General features: G+C 40.1%; 1 protein-coding gene across 2 annotated transcripts in view; it reads right to left on the minus strand.

The window, feature by feature from the left end:
- Nucleotides 1–11218: 11218 nt before the first annotated feature.
- Nucleotides 11219–18293, minus strand: part of LOC147442515 (S-adenosyl-L-methionine-dependent methyltransferases superfamily protein) — a 29667-nt gene continuing 22592 nt past the window's right edge. Inside the window, exons 5-9 of one of the 2 annotated variants that reach the window (XM_086528673.1) lie at nt 12471–12602; nt 12316–12383; nt 11822–11883; nt 11605–11695; nt 11219–11450 (exon numbers count right to left, since the gene is read on the minus strand). In XM_086528673.1, coding sequence (XP_086384799.1) covers nt 11625–11695; nt 11822–11883; nt 12316–12383; nt 12471–12602 — 333 coding nt within the window. In that variant the 3' untranslated portion in view covers nt 11219–11450; nt 11605–11624. The remainder of the gene's footprint in view (nt 11451–11604; nt 11696–11821; nt 11884–12315; nt 12384–12470; nt 12603–18293) is intronic. The other variant, XM_086528672.1, reaches the window with a different exon arrangement.

An 18293-nucleotide genomic window follows, 5' to 3' on the forward strand; every position in this document is an offset into this window, starting at 1 on the left:
TGTCATCATAAGTAAAGAACCACTCTTCAAGTAACATGAAAGGATGGACTAGAATCTAGGATCCAAACTTTGGTGAATGAGACATATGTGCTTGCCAAGAAACCTGGAAGTAATAAAGAACCAAATAAGACATCATAGTTATCATTAATTATTCCATTAAACATTTCAACGGATACCACAATTTGTTTTATAGTAGCCGCTACACATATGAACAAGGATTGAATCAACAATGTTGATGTTGAATTGTAGAGTTTTCATCTTCTTGAGCCAAAAATGTTATACTAGTGTGTTGATTTAAAGTCTCTCTAGTAGAAGAGAACAAGAGAAGATTTAAACATCGTAGGAACAATCCCAAGAGATCTTAGAGATCTATCTGCAAGTCTTGAACTCAAGAATTTTTATTCAAGAAAGAGTTAATCAATACAATACCTTTCAAAGAGGAGGTTGGCTCCATATATTTGGTTCTCAATTGATGTCAATCACTCTTCTCTCTTTCTTATTATGCATGTGTGTATGTCTAATTAATCTAGCAATTGTTATCATTACGGCTAGTGTGTAATTAATCTAGCAATTGCTATCATTAGGGCATGCGTGTATGTGTAATCCATCTAACAATTTCTATCATTAGGGCCTCAATGGAATCACGTAGGGTTCTTTTATTTGGAAATTTAGTGAAATGCTTGAAATGCTAATCCAACTTTGACCAAGCCAAGAGGCATAGGCATGACATATATTTTTTTTTTTATATAAAATAAGTTTTGTAGAACATGTGACCTAATAAGTAGATCTAGCTACATAGGGAAGGAATGTAGCTTTAACTACCTAAAAAATACCTTTATGTTGCCACTATCTTTTCCACAACCCTTCATGGATCCACACATTCTTCCACGCCCTAGTTTAAAAAAATTCATCACTTTTCTTCCCTCCTACTTTAGTGCGTGGGGGGATCTCTTTCTCTCTCTACACTCTCTTTGTAAAACACGCTCTACCATATCTGAATGGAAAACACTTTATTTTTTCTCTATAGAGGCCATGGGTAGATGATTTTCACTCACTTGGGAGCCTTTTTTCCCCACCCCTCCAACTCTTTCCCTTGGATTCATAGCTACTAGTAAATGTGTATCTACATCATGAATCCATCCCTTTGTACAATGGCTTACTATAGATCTACCTCTCCTTCTCCATCTTCACTCCTCTCTCTCAACTCTACCTCCATCTATAATGGCTTTCTCTAAGATTTGCACCTCCGTCTCCAACCCCTCAACCCTCACTTAGTTCTAGTACAATAGGGTACAATGGCTTGCATTACAAATTTGCATCTCCTTCCCCATCTCCCCGCCCCTTTCTATGCTCTACCTCCATCTCCATGGTCAGCTTGCATCTTTCATCTCCACAAGAATAGCCTCCATTTCCAACTCTCCTCTCTCCCTACAATCCAAAGATTATACATGTGAAGCCATCTTGTGGCTTGTTGGAAATGAGTATCATTGTCTCTATCTCTCTACCCCTTTCTATGCTCTACCTCCACCTTCGTCTCCATCCCCATGCTCAACCTCTAAATATTTCTTCCATCTGTATCACATTCTCCATACCATATTTTTCATCTATAATGCCATCTCTCACTTTTACAATAGCTCCATTTCCATAGCAACCCTTATTATTTTTAAACTACATCTCTCCATCTACAACACCTATTGAGAAGAACGATGGTCATTTGTTTCTAAGGGAGCAGATAAGGTAACTTGTTTACGTAGAGATGGGTATTTTATATTGAAGTTCTCAATCTATTTGATGGATTTGTATCTTAATGCATAATAGGACTTTAACATCTTCCACAATGATAATTGCTACAAACAAGTGGATAAGCACACACAATGGTTTCAATCCATATCCACTACTCAGTTTTGGACAAGAAAAGTAAAGGTTGTGCAAGGTTAATCCATGAGAACTTACATCATAATTCATAGCTACACTCACATTATCCCCTCACCATTGAAACATCTTGTTTAATGCAATACAATTTGAGTCTCCATTTGAGTCTTAATCCATTTTCCTTTTAATTTTTGTCACACATTTCCTTTTGTATAAATTGAGCATTAGTTAGATGTTTTCTCATGACACTAAAAGACACAAAGGTTTCTTGATGATGTAATCCTTTTACATGGACTCTTTGTACCTTTTACATAGGTCATGATACTTGTGCTTGTACTTGGGATGGACTTACCTTGTAAGGTTTACTCTTTGAGATCAACATTTATATAGCTTAGCATTGATGTGTTCACATATAAAATGAGCATAGCTAGCATATTTCCATATTGGCACTAGTGTTTGAATAGTGCTCACAACTATGTTTTTTTGCGTTTGATGTGCATACATTGGATTCATTAGCACATAGATATTCTTAGAAAATTGATCATTAGACATTATTTGTGCACCGTGCACCCTACAATCCTAGAGTTATTCCTTATATATATATATATATATATATATATATATAATATTGATGTGCAAAGTATTGAATTTATTAGCACACTAATTCTTAAGCCAAGCACTAGCATTTTGATGTGATCACTTAATTAGGAGAGAGAGAGAGAGAGAGAGAGAGAGAGAGAGAGAGACAGAGAGAGAGAGAGAGAGAGAGAGAGAGAGCATTAATGGATGTTGTATAGGAGGTCATCTCTTCATTGTTAGTGTACTTCATTCAATAACCTTGATTACGTTAGGATAGAAGTAGATAATCCTCTAGTAGATCATACATACCATACATACATTATTGGATGCTTGGAAGACATATTCATGGGATAGACTCCCTAAGGGTCAGCTCTCTTAGCAGTGTTGGTTCTTATAGAATGTTTCAAACAAATGCAAGTCCAAAAAATTGCATGAATCATTCTGAAGTGAGGATTATTACTTGCAAATTGTACGTGGAGTCCAATATATCTAAATGTTTGGCAAGGAGCAATCATCATTAATTGCTATATCCTCAAGTCAATAGACTTGAATGACAACTTCAAGAAGGTCCACTCTTTTGTAGCCACCAAGATGGAATCCAATGCCACCCACCACCCATCCTCCCCTCGTTCACTTTTGTCTAGAAATACAATAGGGAGCCATTGCTTCGCTATGTGGTAGCAAGCTACCATCTTCTTATCAAGACAATTGTGATGTCATTGTTGTAATGGATGACCTTAGATGATCATAGAAGAGACCAATTGAGTCCCCCCCCCCCCCCCCCCCCCCCAACAATCCACATGGTTGGTATGTGGCACACTTCACCTACATGTAGCTAAATACATGACGAGAGAAGAGATAGCTTGCATACTCCTTCCCTATCAATTATACACATGGCTCACTTGTGTACACTACATTCTAAAAATTGACATTGTGCACCTAGAAGTTGTCTGTGAGATCCCACCCAAGCCTGTCCATTTTGCAAAGGTCAATTGAAAAATATTGTTATCAACAACACAAGGACCATATATGATCATGTTTTAATTTGTGCATTACATTACCATTAAATGAAGATAATTAGTTTGAAAAAGAAAAAGAAAACCAAAAACACACACAAAGCAAGGGCGACCAACAATTTGGAGGGAGGCATTACTGATCATTCTTGAGGAGATGTAGTTTGCATGGCTTTGTATGCATACTTTGATCTATCCTCTATGATATATGAGAATGCTACGAATCTAGACTTCAAAGATGTAATGTCAGTTATTGCACTAGGGAAGAAAGAGGAACCATATAATATGCAAGATGGTTATCTTGTCTATGGAAATAGGCTATGCGTTACACATAATTTACGTGAAAAGGTCATGTACAAATCTCATGTTCTACCTTATGCGGGACATAGAGGGATTCAAGCTACTCTCAAGAGAGTAGAAATGTATTTTTGTTGGCCAACAATGAAGGCATACACATCGGACTATGTTGCCAAATGCATTGTATGTCAAAAGACAAAGTATGATAGAGGGAAGCACCCTGGATTTGCTTCCTCCATGACCTATATTTGATTCCCCATGGGAAAGTATATCCATGAATTTCATTTTTGGATTGCCAAAATCCATACATGGGAATACACGAATATAGACAGTAGTAGACCATTTTAGCAAGCAAGTGCATTTCATATCGGTTAAGAAGAATATTAAAGCACACCATATGGAAACCGCGTTTATCTCACATGTCTTTAAGTACCATGTCTTACCAATATCTATAGTATTTGATAGAGATCCAAGAATGACTATCAATTTTTGGAAGGGTCTTTTTGAGAATTTGGGTACTAAGTTGAATTTCTCTTCGACCTATCACCTGCAAACAGATGGCCAAAGTGATATAGAAAATTCAACCATCATTGAGTCACTTAAAGCCAATGTTACGAAAGTAGATCATAAAGATCAAAAGAAAAATATTTACCTTAGTAGAGTATGCGTACAATAACACTGTCCATATTTCTACATGAAAGGCACACTTCGAGGTAATTGAAGGAAGACCTAAGATCCCATTGATAGTCTAAACACTTGGGAACATATTTGTTGTTGATGAATATAAAGAATCTTTTCGAAAGATCAAAGAAGCTATATCCATCACGCAATAGAAGCAGAAGGTTGCTGTTGATAAGAATAGACGAGCCTTGATTTTCAAAGAAAATGATTGGGTATTGCTCAAGCTTCCAAAAGCACGCCTAAGTCACAGTACGGGCAAGGGAACACAAGGACACACAAGGGGTCACTAAAAATATTATGCTAAGTTAGCAAAAAGATATTATGACCCATTTTAAATTCTTAAGCCTATCAATGCAAAAGCTTGTAAGTTAAGATTGCCAAATCACCTGGCTCATTCATAATGTCTTTCATGTGAGCCTCTTGAAATCTTATAAGGGCGAGCCACCCAAAGAACCAGTGATTGAAGAACCACCCAAGTTTAAGGATCAAGAAGAGATTTTGTAGCCAGAGAGAATTCTACGACATGAAGACAAGATTTTAAGAAGTGGTAAGACTATCTGACGATATCTTGCCAAATTTAAGAATTATCCATTTGAAGATGCAAGGTGGATGCAAGACATCCAACTCAAGAATAATGTAAACATTATAAATACTTACAATGACTCTTGTCAAAGGTAAGAATCAAGTATATTTATAAAGAATTTTGTTTAATGTTGAATCTAAGATTTCTTTTAAATGTTCATTAGTGTATGCATACCATGAATCAAGCTTGTGGCATCTTAGTCTCTCAAGCATCCAATAAACCTGGCCAATCTACTGTGAAAGATGATTAGGGCTAAGTAAAGAAATTTTTGCCATAGCTAAGCCTTCCAAGCACCAAGTGGAGTTAATCACCACTTTGGAAGAATGTCGATGGGTAAAAAGAGATTCTCTATCCAAAGCAACACAATTAGCTATGACTTTATTTTCTCTAGCCCATAGTCGAGGACGACTTTGATTTCAAGGGAGAGGTAATGTCATGAGTATTGATTCTTAACCTTCTGAAAGTATATTCCATCTTAATGTGGTCACTTAAGTCCAAGGAAACTAAAAAGAGAACAATGAAATTGATTAAGTGCCGATGAACCTATCAATCAAAGCTTGAGGTCAAAAAAAAAAAAGTCCATAAAAGAGCAAGTGTAATTTCTAGCTGGTTATCTCAGGCATAGGTATAGTTCAAGGATAAATGTATCCCCGACAGCCTTGATCAAAGGTACGAGACAAAGGAGATGGCCGAGAGCAATTATAGGAGTCTAAAATAGAAAATGAATGTGTTAAGCTCAAGTCATTAGAATAACTCTTTAGACTCTAAGTATAAAGTTTAGAAAGCCTTATGGTGAAATTCTAACTTACCACAAATTGTCTAAATTTAGTAGGTCTAAATTTAACAGGTTTTGGGAGCAGCTTGGCGGCATCTCCAAAGTATTGTGTTAAGGTTTTCCACAGGAGGTGAAAGTTTTAAAGCCAAAAGGATGAGTTTTATTTTTACCAAAGTTTATTCTAATTTAGCAGGTACCCAAGTCAGCTTCATAGCCTCCATCGTTTGTGCAAAGGTCTTGCACCCAAGTTACTTAATAAAATGATAAATTTACGGTTTTTAATAAATGAAAGGAAAAAGCTAAAGAATAAGGTTAGATCAGCACTTCCTCATTTAGTATGTTGACTCTAGTCTTTGTTTACTAAACTTGACTAGGCCACATGTCCAAGGTAGCACATGCTTGCTTTGTGTGAACTTAACAAGTGTGTGTGGTGTCTCCACTTGCCAAGAAGAGTCCAAAGAAGGGGGGCAGGGGAGGGGGGGAGTTCCACATGCATGGCAAGAGGGCATAAGTGTAGGAGAAACATGAATTGCATTATGAGATGTTCCCACCTCATTGACCAACTGTTAAGTATTGTAATTCAAGTTTAGTTGCACACTTGCACAAGCTGTTGGATTTTTGGCTCTCTTGGTCTTCTCACACACTCTCTCAAGTACCCAAGTTGGCAAAGCTCTCTCTCTCTCTCTCTCTCTCTCTCTCTCTCTCACACACACACACACACACACACACATGGGAGCTCTAGAGACGGACTCTATGCTCAAGCTTTTGGCTATGGATGTAAATCCAAGCCAATGAAAGTTTCTTCTTCTCGATCTCTATTATTCTATTACTGATCTATGCTAAGAGCCTTTCCATAAGCAAGCGTATATAAAGTATCAATTCTCTTGTTTGAAAAATACTTATTTTCACCCCCAGCTTTCTCTTTCCACGCAATTCCTTTCTTCCCGCTGGGGTGTTTAGGGTTGGGAAAGGAGGGTTATACCATGTAATCTTGAAGAACACCATCCTCTTGATTCAAGAAAATCTCCATAAGAGCACAAACATATAATGTAGCAAATCTCTCTTTGAGAGGATTATAATAACAAGTCCTTTTGGAGGGGGAACCTGCTCCAAACAAATCCAGGCCTCATTGATTTGTCAATCTTAATTGGGTATTATCTTTAAATTATGATGATTATAATATTTTTTCATGTGTAATTGTGTAAAGAAATCATCCCGGTACAACCTATAATCTCCTTCTTATCTCTCTCTCAAGGAAAATTCTCTCCTTTTATAGTTAAATTTTGTTGAATCTAGAAGTAAGTATTAGATTCTCTTACATATTCTTTCATAATTCATAAAAGAATATTTGCTTTGTAAACCTAGAGATTAAATAAACTTATTACCATAATATAAGATTCTTGTGCCTTGAACTTAAGAGAGGAGAAATACCATCAATATGTCTCTTGAGAACATGTTTTTCTATGTGGCACTTCAAAATTGAGAAACATATTCAAAGATAATTTTGGTATTAATAGTGGATGTTTTTTCATCATAAAATCAAATATAGCTTAAATTCCACATTGCTTTTTAACAAGAAAGACATGGGTTCTAATCACAATCTTCTATCTCATCATTCATGAGACACGAGACCTTGTGTATCAAGTATAATAGTAGCATCATATCACCCATGTGAGGTACCATTGAGATATGCTACTGAAAAAAATTGTGCATTCTAAGAAATTATAATTTACATAGCTTTGCTTGCCCAAAATGTAAGCAATGTGAAAATTCAAAAATATGATTTTGTTTTAAAGGAATAACGTATGTTATTTAGTGGAAGCATATATTTTTCCAACAATTCTTCCTTCTTCAAAACAAGAGCAAGTATGGTATCTTTAATTGCCTACGTGATTTTAATCTTTATGCATAGAGAACTTTCACCTTTTTGTAAGGAATTCCTTGATGAGATGCTCAAGTTGGTACTTAGAGTTCTCTTCTTTGGATTCCATTTTGTGACTACGGCTACTTTACATTGCACTCTCTTAGTGTTTATGTTGCTACTCTCATCTTTGGGTTACTTAAACATAACATTCAAAGAGGTAAATGGATGCTCTTTTTGAGAAGAGGTTCATGAAAACATACATGGTTTGAATCACTTCTCCTACATAACACTTCTTGGAAACTTCAAGAGGACTTCTTCCTCTCCTTAAGAGAAACCCATAGAGTTCTTTGAGCTACTCATGTTGTTGAAATTACTTGACAAGTCTAAAAGTAAGAGATCTTCTTCTCTAATTAGAAACAATAGAGAGAAAAAAATTGAATAACTAATAACAAGAAATTTTACACTCTTTGCCTTAATTTTCTTCGTAAAATTGTTAATTATACGACATTAAGATATCTTTTTTTCCTTTCCTATCTCAAATCATCTCTTGATTGAGAAAATGAGAAACCTTTGAACTTTTTGAATCTTGCCTAACAATGGTGGAGTCTCTTAGATCAAGTTGCTCCATAGAAGAAGGAGCCATCCTAAGTGCTCTCATAGCAGTGAAACCTTAATAAGATTTACCTCTCTTTAAGTATAAATTCACCTTAGCATGAATTATAGTTTTGGATGCATAATCAAGCATCATTCCCACATTTATATTTAAACTAACATGTTTATAACCAAAATTAAGAAGACAATTATTAACATGAAACAACACCAAGATTGAGGGCCAAATTTCATAAGGCCAATCTTCCCTTAAAAGGATTTTGATCACTCATTCTTTCAAAATTTTTTACAACAAAGAGAAACTTGAAAATACATATAACCGTGGAGACTAAAATCTCTATGACCCAAGCAACTTACCAGCTTTCTTGATCATCATATGTCATTCTCTTCTTTCAAAGTATCAATAGATAATCCATACAAATATATTACAAAGAAAACAAGTGGAATTGATAGGCTTTGTTTATAAGTTTGACAAAAAGAAGCTCCGTAACATACTAGTATATGGTATACTGAAAAAGACTCCTGAAATTTCAAGCAATCTTGATAATCCTGTCAAAGGACCTTTGTAACCTCAAAATGAACTTTTGATTTCTTTTACAAACTTATAGAGCTTGCAAAATATATAATTTTTTATTTTAAAAAAATATATTTTGAGTGCACACGAACAAATTATGATTAATTTAGTGGACTACTTTTTTTCCTCTTTTAAAAAATAGTAACTTTGAATTTTTAAGAGGTGAATGAGTCCAAAGTATGAAGTGGGGATTTAACCTCTTTTGTGTTTTTGAAGAGTCAAGTGAATGCTTTAAGCTCCATGCCCATAAACATACCTTTCTACGCACTTTGCCTTCCATTTCCACTCTTCGTAAGCCATATTGTGTTTTTTTTAGTCTTAAAAAATTCTTGTAAAATCTTAAGAAAATCTTTTACGCACTCGTAAAATGGCATTCATCTTTTGACACTTCTTTATCCATGAGTGTACTTCCTTGCATACCTTAGTGCTCTCACATGTGCTTTTTTGCTCTCTCTCTCTCTCTCTCTCTCTACTATAGTCGCTTTAGTTCCAGAAAATGTGTCTAGACCCCTTAAAGGATTTCCTAATCACTTGTGAATGTAGCATCAAACTTTTGGAACCATAAAGCCCTAGGGTGCATCTTTTTGTCATAATCTTAATCATGTCCCTTCAACTCTTATTTTCTCTCACTAGAATGACAATTCTAGGGAGAGAATCATTTAAATAGGCCAAAAGCTATATATTGTGACAAATGATATAACACATTTGAACAAAACAAAGACATTGGCACTTATTGATTCAATCCCACAACTTGTTAAGACTGTTCTATTGAGCATTAATAAGAGCAAAAGACACTTGAAAGACTAAAATGAGAGGCTAACTTCTATTAAAAAATTATGGAATATTATCCATACATTTTAATATAAGCAATTTGAGCTAGACCCAACATAAACCAGAGCTTCATCTTTACAAATCACAAGTCAACTCCAAAGCAAAAAAGAGCAAGCCTTAAGAATCTTTATCACAACCTTGCAGACAAATGATGTATGCTTTGTTTTTGCGTACACAAGTGCTCTTGAAGTCTAAGAAGCATTGGAGGAAAATATTGAGACAAGGGCAAAAAAGTTGGTCGGTTTGGAAAGGCATTTGTATAAGCTTACCATGGAGAGTGGGAGGATGTTACAAGTCTTACCAATAGACATAAGCTTGACTACAAGACTTATCTATATATTTATATATATATTTATATATATATATATATAAAAGACAAAGTTAGTGTCATTGGAAGCACTTTCAACCCAATATGATTGCATTCTTACAATCTTAGAAGAGAGCTTGCACAAGATCTTGAAGTAGTCATCAACTTTGTACGACTAGAGGAGAAGCACCATACCCAATTTAGGAGAAATATATTTAGCTTGTACCTCCAAAACCAAATGCTTTACATGCAAAAAGATAAACCACCAAGGAAAGGTATACTACAAAAATAACAAATGCACCCATTGTAGTAGAACAAGTCCCCACCCACCTATGTAATGCTACTCTAAAGAAGAAGCATACCATCACCGACACCATGACGACAACCAAGGATAAAGTCAATGTTGTACAGGACTAGGATACATAGTCTATGCCCCAAGGGAAGATTTGATGAAGATGGACTTTATCCTATGACCCTTCCCTTAGACAATGCGCATTAGTTGACTTTGTAGGGTTGACCCCTCTTGAGGAGATGTATGCACATGCATTTGGAACCATATGGAGATGCTACCTTCACCAGCTATTACCTACTCTCAAGTCTAGCTCAAGATTGTTTTTTCTTGGTTATGTGGTTATAATCATGTTAGAGATAAATTGTTCTTTGCTCAATCCTCCACTAGACACCAACACTATTTTCAGTCTTGCAACGGTTGAATCTCCTTTAACAAGCTCTCCTCATCACCATAGTCCACATTGGCATAGGCACCTCCTTAACACCTTGCAAAATACAAACTCTAGGCATGGAACAGCATTGCATGTCTCTAAATTGTGTAAATATACCAAACATGTTAAGTAGCTTGTAGCCTTTTTCTCTGTCCCTTGATTCTAGCTACTTGTAGTGTATGCAATTCTTAGACTAATTTGTGTGCCATACATAACAACACATACGAGAGAGAGAGAGAGAGAGAGAGAGAGAGAGAGAGAGAGAGAGAGAGCTCCCTTCGACTTTTGCAGATCTCGAGAGGTTTTTCACCTATGGTTGTATCTTGTAGTCTGGCTTCTTTTAATTGGCAATTGCCTTTGTGCGAAACAATGAATTCGAACCCGACATTGAGATAGAGAGAAGAAGAAGAAGAGAATTTTAATGTTGTAGGAAACTATCCACAGAGAGAGAGAGAGAGAGAGAGAGAGAGAGAGAGAGAGAGAGAGAGAGAGAGATTTGTTGACATTCACCAAGACAAAACAAGAGAGATTTCTTCACCATTGATACTCGGGAGTTCTCCAACTCTGTAGGACAATTCACTCAAACCTTCCAAAATAGAGGCCGTTTCAATGCCATTTCTTCATCTTAGCCAAAAAGAGGCCACTTGTACTCGAGCTTAAGGGGTTAAAGCGCACCGTGTGAGGTAACTTCCCATTCTCACAAGGCCAATCACTCTTCTTGCATTCTTCTATCTCAACCAACTCTGCATGAATAAAGGTACTAATCAATCTCTCTCTCTCTCTCTCTCTCTCTCTCTCTCTCTCTCTCTCTCTCTCACACACACACACACACACACACACACACACACACACACACACACGCGCACATAGATGAATCCAAGGAAAGCACGAACTGACCTTCAAAAGAAAGTTGCTAATTATAAAGTCATGGTAGTCATCCACAAGATTGGAACATAACTACATGGTACTGAGTAAATATTTGGACACCCTACAGGCATCATCAATATCCAATGGTGGCTGTAGAACTAGGTATTAATGTATGCTCCCCCCCCCCCCCCCCCCCACACACACACACACAAGAGGACATACAAGAGGCAGAAAGAGTGGTCGTTACCTGCATTTGGGTGGCCACTCAAAAACTTGCCCACCACTTCCTCGTTCTGAGCATTTGTTAAGCTGGAAGACAAAATTTGGTGAGACAAACGAACAGAAATAGCAAAATGATGACTCCCAACTTTGATCCCACAAGCTGTGAGCCAAATGTGATACGGGCAAACTGCTTGCTCCACATGTAAAGTCGATGGGAGCCCCAACATTGACAAGCTTAAGGAGTTTAATCTCTCTCTCAAGTTGAATGAAGAGACGATCTAATTATTCGGCAGTATGGTAATAATCTAGCATGAACCTAATTAAGTCTGCAATGATATTGGGCAACATCGCACTTCAAACAATTTCAGTAATGCCCAATATCATTCCCAGTTCACCCCTAAGAGAATTGCACAACCACAAAAGCAGAAAGCCCTCAAGCAAAGGCTACTTGCAAAGTTTATCCGTAAAATACTTTTATACAATATTCAGGAAGAAAAAGCAAACTTTAAGAAGATAAACCTGCATGTGCTGTAAACAAGAGTTCCTCCTGCCTTGAGCAGCCTGAAGCCATTAGTGAGCAGCTGCAACTGCATGAATCACACACATGAAAAGAGAATATTTTTACATGCCCAGCAAGTGAACAATTTATTAGTACAGAAACCCAAGACACAAACCTGGAGGCTTGTAATAGATGCCAGTCTCTCATGATCCAAAACCCGTCGTTCGAAAGTTTCCCAACCCCATTGCTCATACTTCCAAATGTGCTTCAAAGACCCATCATGAGTGCATTCCGCATCAACCAAAACCTGTAGACAAAGAACCAGAATAAAGAAAGCTGAAAGCGAAAAACCACGGGGGTGCACACACTTCGTACGCCTTTACTGTCAAAGGTGGCAGCGGAAGATACAATAAAGACGAGAACTGGCTCATGATCCGGTGGACACCTCGACTCCGATCTAGAACATCTGCAATGCCACATGCATGAACGAGGCACTTGTGGAGAAGAGAGATCACCAAGGTAGACAGAGACAGGACATCTGAGAGAGAGAGAGAGAGAGAGAGAGAGAGAGAGAGAGAGAGAGAGAGAGAGATGGGAAAGGCTCTCCATGCTGATAACAATTTGCTCATACAAGTGACCAAGGGTGGTCCGGCATAGATCTGACATGCCTCATGGCTAGATCCAAGGTACACAACTGCGACTGCTACTGACACTACCAAGTGCTCCTGCACATGAGACCCATAGTTACCCGGAACGCGGAACGGGAACAGCAACGGGATCCCCGCGGAACGGGGGAACGGCTAGGGGTCCGGAACGGGAACGTCGCGGAACGGGAGGTATAAAAAACACCCAAATAGTGCAATTTTTAGCTCCTTGTGTTTAAATACAAGGAGTATTAGAGTGCTTTGACTCTAATACTCACAAAAAACTCGTTTTGAAGACCATTCAACCTTGCTATGACTAGATGATGTGAGAGAGAGAGAGAGAGAGAGAGAGAGAGAGAGGGAGAGGGAGAGATTTGAGAGAGTGGGAGGGAGAGGAAGAGAGCTTGAAGGCTTGAAGCCTTGAGCCTTGAGAGAGTGAGTCTTGAGAGGGAGAGATCTTGAGAGTGAGAGGGAGAGCTTGAGCCTTGAGGATTAGCTTGTGAAGAGAAAGGGGAAGGGGGGTGCATTTTATGAGTCCTTGAGGCCTTGCACACTTTCAAAAGAAGCCCAAACATTTACTTCAATTTTTTCAATTTTTGCCAAATTTGTTTGTAGCCGTTGGCCGTTCCAGGGGCATTCCAGAACGGTCCGGGGGCGTTTCGGAACGTTCCGGAACGGCCGTTCCGGTTTGCATTGGCCACCCGGAATGTCAGACATTCCGAGACGTTTCGGAACGTTCGGGAAGAGAACTGCCCCCCGGAACGGGGGCTAGGGGGCGTTCCCCGGTAACTATGATGAGACCACTTGCAACAACTGGGAAGCCACAGAGCAACCACGACGAAAGCAAGTGTAGATCTCCTGGCAAAGGTAGGAAAGCCTTGAGGATCACAGGATCTAGCACTGCCACGCCGGAGAAAGATTGCAGCGAATGCCTGACTGGCTGCCCCTCCTGCTGCATACCTTCCCATCCTCTGCTCGCGGTGGGATGCCCAAAAACGCTGGACTGCCTCTCTCCTGCCTTCTGGCTGCCTGCCTCATCTGGCTGTCCACTGGGGCACCCATGGAAGGGCGCCCCCCTGCTGTGGCTGATCTGCATGCTCTAGAGGAGCTCCATATATAGGCCCTGCCCCTGGCTGCTCGACCCCCTGCAAAAATGCGAAGAATGCTGGAGAGGGCCACAGGGCACCTGGGAGAAAATGCTTTGTGAACCTAAGTGGACATAAAACCAAGCCAAAACCTGAGCTAAACATGGCTACACACCCCGCCATGAGAGAACAACTCACACTGGCCGGGCACAGCCACAACAGCCCTCACTCACGGACACCTCTCCCTCGGAGAAATTAAGACGGACGGTACGAATCCGCTGAACTCTAACACCGACCTAAAACCTAATACTTATTTAAAAGGCTTGCGTAGCTTGCTGGCATGAAACACAAAAACGTGAAGGCATCTCAGCTCCTGGGACCGGGGAGCTGGAATGAGCAATCTGCAATTGTAAAGAGGGGGTTTTGTGGACAAGGATATCTGCTACTGATCTCCGAGGTCGAACAATACACGGACGTTGTATCAACCAACCATTACCCCCGAAAGACATCCAGGCAGTAACATGCTGTCCGCTGAAAGTGAACCTAGCTCTATCAAGAATCTCCTCAACCCAACCGACTCACAAATCACACAACCAGCATCTGCAGAAGGTACTGCTCCTGACCACTCCAAGAGAATGCATCAAAACTCACGGTAAAGGTATAAACTGTTGGTATCCGGATCATTTCCCAACTCTAAAGTACTCCACCCTCGAGGAAAGAGTCGAAAACCTGTACCCCCGGTCATATACCACATGCTAGAATCTCCAAGCTGCTATGGAAGTCCAAAGAATGGAATAACCGAGGCTACTGAGAAATCAACTTTCCGATGACAAAGAATCAAAGAACTGCACCAACCACCATATACAATGATGACCTGCAAACTGTATCTGAAGGAACTTCATCAGAATTGAGAGTGAAAACTGCTATTGATCTTCATCTGTCTGGGACTTCGCCCGAGAGAATATAACCCGACTCTCAGAGTGGATCGGGAATAAACATCCACCAGAAAGGAACACACATCAATACTGAGATTGCAGCTAAGACGGCAAGATTAAGAGACCCTACACCCAATCTTTGCAAGAGAAGAACAAGGTGCTATAGAAAGCCACCAAATAGACTCTCAATCCAGTTCGCGGCACATGGAACCACAAGAACTGTATAGAAGTAGTCCCAGAAACTGACTCCCAAGCTGGCTCCACATCCCTCTCTATAGAGAAAACACCCGAACCATGGAACTAGAGCACCAGAGGTAGGTGAATCCGAAAGAAAATATACCTATAGAACCTGGAACCAAATCTAGGGGAACCAAGAAGACTGACTCCCCTCTTTGAAGAATGCCGGCTAATTGTAACGGGTTCTTAGTCCAAGAAGGACCACTATCCACCTGTACTAAACAACACGTCAGTCTAAGGGTAAGGGAAGTAGGTGTGTCTTGAATGGTACTCTCAATCTGGAAGACGAGGCATGGGAAATACTGCTCGGATGCACAAGGGAGAGCAATCGTCACACCACAAATCCGATAGATGAAGCAACCCCCGAAGTGACTCAAGAAAACATCCGCCAAGACACTAATTGCACTGTAGGCTAAAGCATTCAAAGCCGTAAGAAATGGGCAAGGAAGCCAAGGACTAGAAGACATTGTGCACCGGAAGTCAACTAAAGATAATAACTTGGAAGCCCCGTCTAAAAGAGAAGTATCCTCAAAAGTACACTCTAAGGTAACAACTGACTCAACCCCACGTCGGAACAGAGTAAATGTGACGGGTTTTAGGGTTAGGGTTTTTGTGAACCAAGCAAAGAACTACAAACTTATAAAGTCTTGCCGAATGGGCCTAAATCATAACAAGGACACACACAAAAGCCTTGCATAAAAAGTATGACGTAGCAACAACTGTACAGACGTCTGTGAATTGCGTTGAGAATGCCATGTGGCAAAGTTAAACAAACACCGACAATTTGTGTTGAGCATGATGACGTGGCACCTGTACGGAATTTTCGCTTTTTGCGCTAGCTGAAATTGGCAGCTTTTAGCGCTAGATTTTGAGGGCAAATGCTTTTAGAAATATGTGCTTTTGGACCTAATGCTTTTGGGGCTCTACTTTTGGCATCCCTTGTAAGTTTATAAGTGCCCCATGGGCCACTCTTCACAGGGCATCTGGTGTCATGAGAGACGGGCACCACGTGCCAACAGAAAAGAACAGACTGAACAACTTTATGCACTTCAAATAACAACTGAACTGAAAGAGATGCACGGCATGAGACGGGGAGTGGCGGAGTTCCACCCCAAGAGAGCATTGGCCCCAAACCTTGGTGCCCCTTTCGGTATTTCTTTATATTGCTTGAACTCAGTATAACTCCCATGGCTCTGCTCTGCATCCCCCACGGGTAGACTGCCAAAGTGAGAGCCCATGGATCATATTTGAAGGCCCTTGGCCTCTAAAAGCAATTTACATGAAAAGCAGTCAAACTCAAAAGCATATGACCTAAAAGCTGCCAATACAAAACAAGGATTCCGTACACCTACCACGTCAGCACCATCAATGTAAAATGTGGAAATCCATACTGGCTGCTACGTTGGCATGTCAGCGCGTTTTCCGTGGGAGGGGGGGGGGGGGGGGGGGGGGGGGCTCGTACAACAGTGCCACGTCATCAACTGGGAACGCAATTCTTCTGTGTGCGCTGCCGATTTTCATCTCTTTAGGTTATTGACGGGAACCCATAAGTTGGTGGGAACTCCTCTTTAAAAATAGGCCACTCGGCAAGACTTTGCAAGTTGGTAAAACTTCTTCTGCTGCCTCTTCTAGGGTTTAGGCCCTCAGCCGGATCTGCAAGTTGGCTCCATTCTTCAGTGGCTTGACACATCAACAGTTTGTGACATCTAGACGCAGAGTCTTGGAGAGAGTTGGGCCCCTCGGGAGTTGTACCTTGTCGAATCAATAATAAAGAAATACCAAAAGGGGCGCCAATCTTTGGGGCCAACGTGTCTTGGCTCGGGACTCCCACGAGCCGTGTCTTCTTCTCTCTTTTTTTCAAGTAGTTTTGACGTACTAAGAGTGTGCCAAGTGTGTAGTTTGTAGTTCTCTCTGTGTTTTTGTTCGATCGCTCGTCGGAAGTGATTACAACAAACATTGTCATTGAAAGCTCCAAAGCTAAAGCTGAAAACTGCCTCCAGGATAGGAAGCCCCCCCTCCCGCTCCATCCTGGGAAAAAAAAGGGTAAGTACCACCAGAAGAACTCTCAGATAACCTGGAGTAAAACTGCTTCCTCCGTAACTGAATAACAAAACCTGAACCTCAAGAAACTCGAGACACAAAGAGAATCACACCATTGGTAAACTCGGACTATTAAGAATAGGAAGACCTAAAAGATCGTCACCTAAGGATCATATTTGCCAAAGAAGCCGTCGGGGTCCAACAAGAACCTAGCTACTCAAGATAATTCTGGAGATCAAACCAAACGTCCACAACCTCTCTACATCTGCCAAGATCAAACCTTTAGGTACAATCCAATACAATATGCCGCATCATACTTGGAAGAGCACATATACTCCTACCGTTGTAACTTGCGTCCTTAAAATCTTCACCAAAATTGTCCTTTCCACTTGTGCTGAAGGGAATATACCCACTTGTGCAATCAATATCCAATACACAAAATGACACCAATACTCCAAGGAAGAGTAAAGCAACCGACTCGGGGAACAAGCCCGTGAAGAATGCTGGGGCTGATCTGTAACATGCCAGAAAGCTGGGCAAAAAACTGCAAGGGAACAACCTGCTATACTAGCCAGTCGTGGCCAAATCTGCACCCAAAGGACTTTCCCCAAGAGTGGAGCTTCCCAAAGGGATGATTTGATAAAAATAAATACTGCAGGGGGCGCCAAACTTTGGGGCCAATATCTCTGGGCACAGAACTACGTCGGGCCGTGTCGCCTCTAGTTAATTGTGATTGAACTTGTTTTCAGTTCCTCTCCTGTGTGTCGTGTCAAATTCCCGACTTGGGGTGTCCAAGTTTGTTACACCACGTCAGCACCCACGTGCGTTGTAGCCACGTCATCAACCCATACAGCTACCATGTTAGCAAGCTGAACCATACGCATGTTTTCCGGGCCTGTGCTCTTAGGGTCCAATCTTAATACATCATCATTTTGTAGCATGCAACCTTGGAGTGAACATAGAAACATCCATTTATACGTTCATGGAACTTTCGAACTATATGAGGGGCTTAGAACACTTGCAAAAAACACACAATCAAGAACACAAAGATCTATAG

This window comes from Adiantum capillus-veneris, chromosome 14 (genome assembly GCF_014529385.1).
Source record: "Adiantum capillus-veneris isolate H3 chromosome 14, ASM1452938v2, whole genome shotgun sequence".
Classification (NCBI taxonomy): Eukaryota; Viridiplantae; Streptophyta; class Polypodiopsida; order Polypodiales; family Pteridaceae; genus Adiantum; species Adiantum capillus-veneris.